Here is a 4469-nt window from a genome sequence, read left to right as displayed (position 1 = left end):
ATCCCCATTTGGCGACGCTATTATAACCGAAGCATCACAACCCTTCACAATAAATATTTTTAAAATGTATTTGTTAAAGAATAAAAATGAAAAAGAAAATAATATTTGAATTGAAAATATCATTTTTTTAACAATTTTAAATTATGAGTAGCACAATTTTATTGGGCATTTTATTTACATTTTCCTTAATACTAATTCTAACTAAAGAGAAAATATGGAAATTTTAATTACTAGTTTAAGTGATTAATTACTTGATTAAATTGGTTTATTAATTAGTTAGTTGGTTATGTTTAATTAGTTGGTTAATTTTGAAATGTGATATAAATAGAAATATTATAGTCATTGTTTTAATATATATTTAATTAGAGAAAATTACACTAACCTCTCTTAAGGTTTGTTTAAAAAAACATAAATATTTTCTCTAGTTTTAAAGTAAAAACTAATCTCCCTTAAATTTCTCTCAAATGACACACAATCCCCTCTTCTTTAACATTGTTAATCCACCATTAATACTTTCACTTTTACTAATAATTTATTCTATGTGACTTTTAGTTATTAACGAGAGATTTCTAATTACATGTGGTCATATTGAGAAAGTTTTTGAATTGATGAAAGGTAACAGAACCTTAAAAAATTAGCTCCTATGGCTAGTTTTATTATTCTTATTCTTACATGACTTTCATATTCAAAATACTAAAATAATATATTAATTTATAATACTTGTCTTGCTTCTGCATCAATACATGACTGCATTTCAAAATTTGGTCCCTCCTTTATATGAATTGGTTGGATTGTACTACTCATCCCACAACTTGATATATTGTGAAGAGACGGAAACAATTCCATGACCACTCTCATGATAAGCAGTAAGCTGGAATTTTTCAACTATTTGCATTGACTAATATTTAATTTACTGGAAATAAAAGGTTATTATTTAGTTTCAGATGATAAATTATTGGTCAAAATGAAGACATTAGCGATGGATTAACAGTATTAAAGAAAATGGAGTTGTTTATCACCTCGAGAAAAATTTAAGAAAAATTAGTATTTACTTTGAAATTAGAGGAAGTAATTGTGGTTTTTAAGTAAATTTTAGAGGAAGTTAAGTGTGATTTCCTCTTTTAATTATTAATATGAAATATTCATAAGATTTTTTTTATCAATCTTTCGAACTTATTTTTAATAATTATAAGATAAATCTTTTTTTCTATGGTTCATAACACTAACATAACAATCAATATATATATATATATATATATATATATATATATACTAATATTTTTTATGAAAAAAATAAAACAAACAAACCACGCCAAGATATTCAAGTTTTTTTAATTTCTATTTTCTACAGTCAATGTCTTCTAGCTCTAGCGTATTCTAGTGACCGGAGATATTCTTGTTAATTACTCGTGCACTACTTGTGTGCGGTGACTATTTCCCAGAATTTATATTTTTGTCATTTATTCTATTCCAATTTTCCATACGAACTATTCAAATTTCTAGTGGATTGCATATTTAGGATTAAGACGTTGCGCAAAGAAGAATAAGCCTCCACCAGCCATAAAAGTCGTAAAGATTAATTTTTTGAAAATGCACATGTCACGTTATGACCAAAACAATTAAAACAAGCTCGTCTAGTTTCCGTTTAAAAAGTTGTGGATAAATTATCTATAATTAACTAAAATCAGTTACGTATAGTATTAATTATGTTTTGTCAAAAAAAAAAAAAATTAACTGTGTCAAACTTAAAGTTTTAAAAAATATTTACTAGAGTTTACATGATTTGATTTTAATTAGTTGTGAGTAAATTTTTATTTTCCAATTAGACTCTAGAATTTACCTTATATACCAATTATTAATTAAGCCAATTGTAAAGACATTGTATGATCTACTTCTTTCAATGAGTGGAGTTTGGATATAGTAATATAGTATAAAAAATATTAATATATTCTTTAGCTTCATTTGAATTAAAATAAATTGTTATATAACAAAACATCATATCATTTTGATTAACATAATTAACAAATAATTAAAGTTCTTTAATATTATTAAATCATAAAAATATTAAACTAAAATATTTAAATCATACAAAAATATATTAAATCATGTATTTTTTTTTTTGATTTAAAGATATTAATATAAATAAAATAATAAAGAAAATTAATCAGTAGACTAAACATGCATTTATTTGAATGAAAACAAAATAAAATTTAGTAAACAATTAGTATCATGCATTAAATTAAGTTTTAACTTTAATATGTCTTAGTTATGAAATATTTTTATTCCACCTGAAAATTAAGAGGAATTTGACTAATTTTTGTTGGTATGATAGTATTATTAATCATGATAAAATTTATATTATTGTTGATATTTTTGTGTATATGTATATATAAATATTTTAATCTAATAATAATATAAAAAAATAATATAATAATAATAATAATATATAAATAAAAATAATATATATGCCTGTTATGTGGATGTAAGATGGGTAGATATTATTTTTTGCACGTACCTAACCATAAGTCCAATTGTTATCCTAGTTGCAATTTAATTAATTTTCATATGTATGAAAAGGAATAAAACAAATCTTACTCAAGAAGAAGAAGAAGGAAACAGTAACTACGAGGAATCAGGAAATTAAACCACAAAAAGCATTTTTCCTTTATAAAAAATACTTGAATATATATACAAATAATTAAGAAACTCAAGAAATTATGAATTATGGAAAATATATATACCTCAACAAAGCAATCATGCAAAAATAAACGAAGAGTTGCTTGTCCAGTGGTGATGGTTTGTGTAAACTTGTTGGTCACTGCTTGAGACACTATGAGTTCTACATTAGGACAAGTTGAAATGTAGAAATTCTCTACTAATTGGCCTTCTCCACTATGTAAAATCGTAAAAGCCATAATCAAAGTCATAAGTACAATCCTTATGCTCTCCATCTTCTTCTATACCCAAATTTCTTCACAACTCTATTCATTATGCTTCTTCTATTTATATAACCTCTTTCCATTTGACATAGTAGAGAGATCAACTACACTAATATTAAAAAGTAATTAAAAAAAGAGAGAAAAAAAAGTTGAATTACCTTGTTACCCTCAAAACCACTTGTTATTATTTGTAGTAAAATATTTAGCTGGAAGGTGTCTTAGTCCATTTTCATGCTCCGGTCATTTTAACTTGTCAAAATGAAATTTTCCTCTTAAAGTTTCCAAATTGGAAATGTTACAACTTACAAGTTACTAGAAATTGTATATATATATATATATATATATATATATATACTTGTTATTTTATGTTAAAGTATGATGGTTAAGAAATCATAAATGACTATTTTTAAAATATTAAGTAATAAATAATATACATATTAAAAAAACTTGTTCTCACTATTAAAAAAATTCTACCATACACTTTACTAGATATATATACTACTATATTAGTTATTAGTTATGAACAAAATTAACCGAGGGACCCTTGGGGATAGAACCTCAATCCCTTACATCGATGCTGTTGTTGGACTTTGGACTGTTTCATCAAGATTAAATCTTCTCATCCTTACTTTCTTTTGTTATTACATATATGTGGGAAATTTCATCAACACATATCATATACATATATCCAATTAGCTTCTATTTTTATTTTATTCAATGCCCATTAGTTTCTTTTTGTTTACAAGTAAAAAGGTGCTCATGCACTACAAGAATTTCTCACATTTGCTACCAATCTTTAGCTATGGATGTCGGTTTATACTTAATTTATCGTTAATTATCTACTTATTAGTCTTTAAATAAAATTTCTTAGCTAATTTTTTAAAATTTTCTTTTTGTATCTTTAAGTAACTGAAGATTCTATTGAAACAAAAAACTAAGACGCTCTCTCGTTTTCAAGTTATGCACACTTTTTGTCGCTCTCGCTCTCTCTTTGCACAATCATGATGGGAAATTCAACAACAAATAACAATAATAACTCTAACAGAGCAATATGCAGCAGATAATCAATTTCCCAAACTTGCAAGAATCTGTGAGGAGCAACAACAAATAATCACAGCAACTAAAATCACTACCACAAAGGACACAATAATTTTTAACGTGGAAAAACCTTCTCAATGTGAGAAGTAAACAACCACGGGACCAAGCTAGTAATAGAGCTCCACTATGATCAAAATATGGGTACAAGAGAGTTTCAAATATGGCACAAATTCGTGCTCAATAACCAGTCAAAAACAGCAAGGTAACCAGCACAACAATCAGCCAAAACAATGAGAGAACAAGCATGAAATTGAGAACAAAGTTCAGCAAAAAAACTAGGAAAAACTGCTACTATCCGAACTCAATTTCTCCCACCTCAGACCTCTGATCGATGATCCAACCGGTCAGATTGAATTACCATAAGTCACGAACCTGCTGTCCAAATTTCAGCCCGATCCGACGGTGAACGAAGGAGAAATCGCGAATCTAGTG

At 26.3% G+C, this 4469-nt stretch overlaps 1 protein-coding gene across 1 annotated transcript in view; it reads right to left on the bottom strand.

The window, feature by feature from the left end:
* LOC101510993 (peroxidase 55) overlaps window positions 1-3040 on the bottom strand; it is a 6187-nt gene extending 3147 nt beyond the window's left edge. The window contains 2 exon segments of the mRNA XM_004513258.4: window positions 2-42; window positions 2742-3040. Of these exon segments, the coding sequence (XP_004513315.2) occupies window positions 2-42; window positions 2742-2951 (251 nt within the window). The 5' untranslated portion in view covers window positions 2952-3040.
* Window positions 3041-4469: the final 1429 nt, after the last annotated feature.

The sequence above is a fragment of the Cicer arietinum genome, chromosome 3 (assembly GCF_000331145.2).
Source record: "Cicer arietinum cultivar CDC Frontier isolate Library 1 chromosome 3, Cicar.CDCFrontier_v2.0, whole genome shotgun sequence".
NCBI lineage: Eukaryota > Viridiplantae > Streptophyta > Magnoliopsida > Fabales > Fabaceae > Cicer > Cicer arietinum.
The sequence above is the reverse complement of the archived record's forward strand: the minus strand, read 5'-3'. Positions and strand labels throughout refer to the sequence as shown.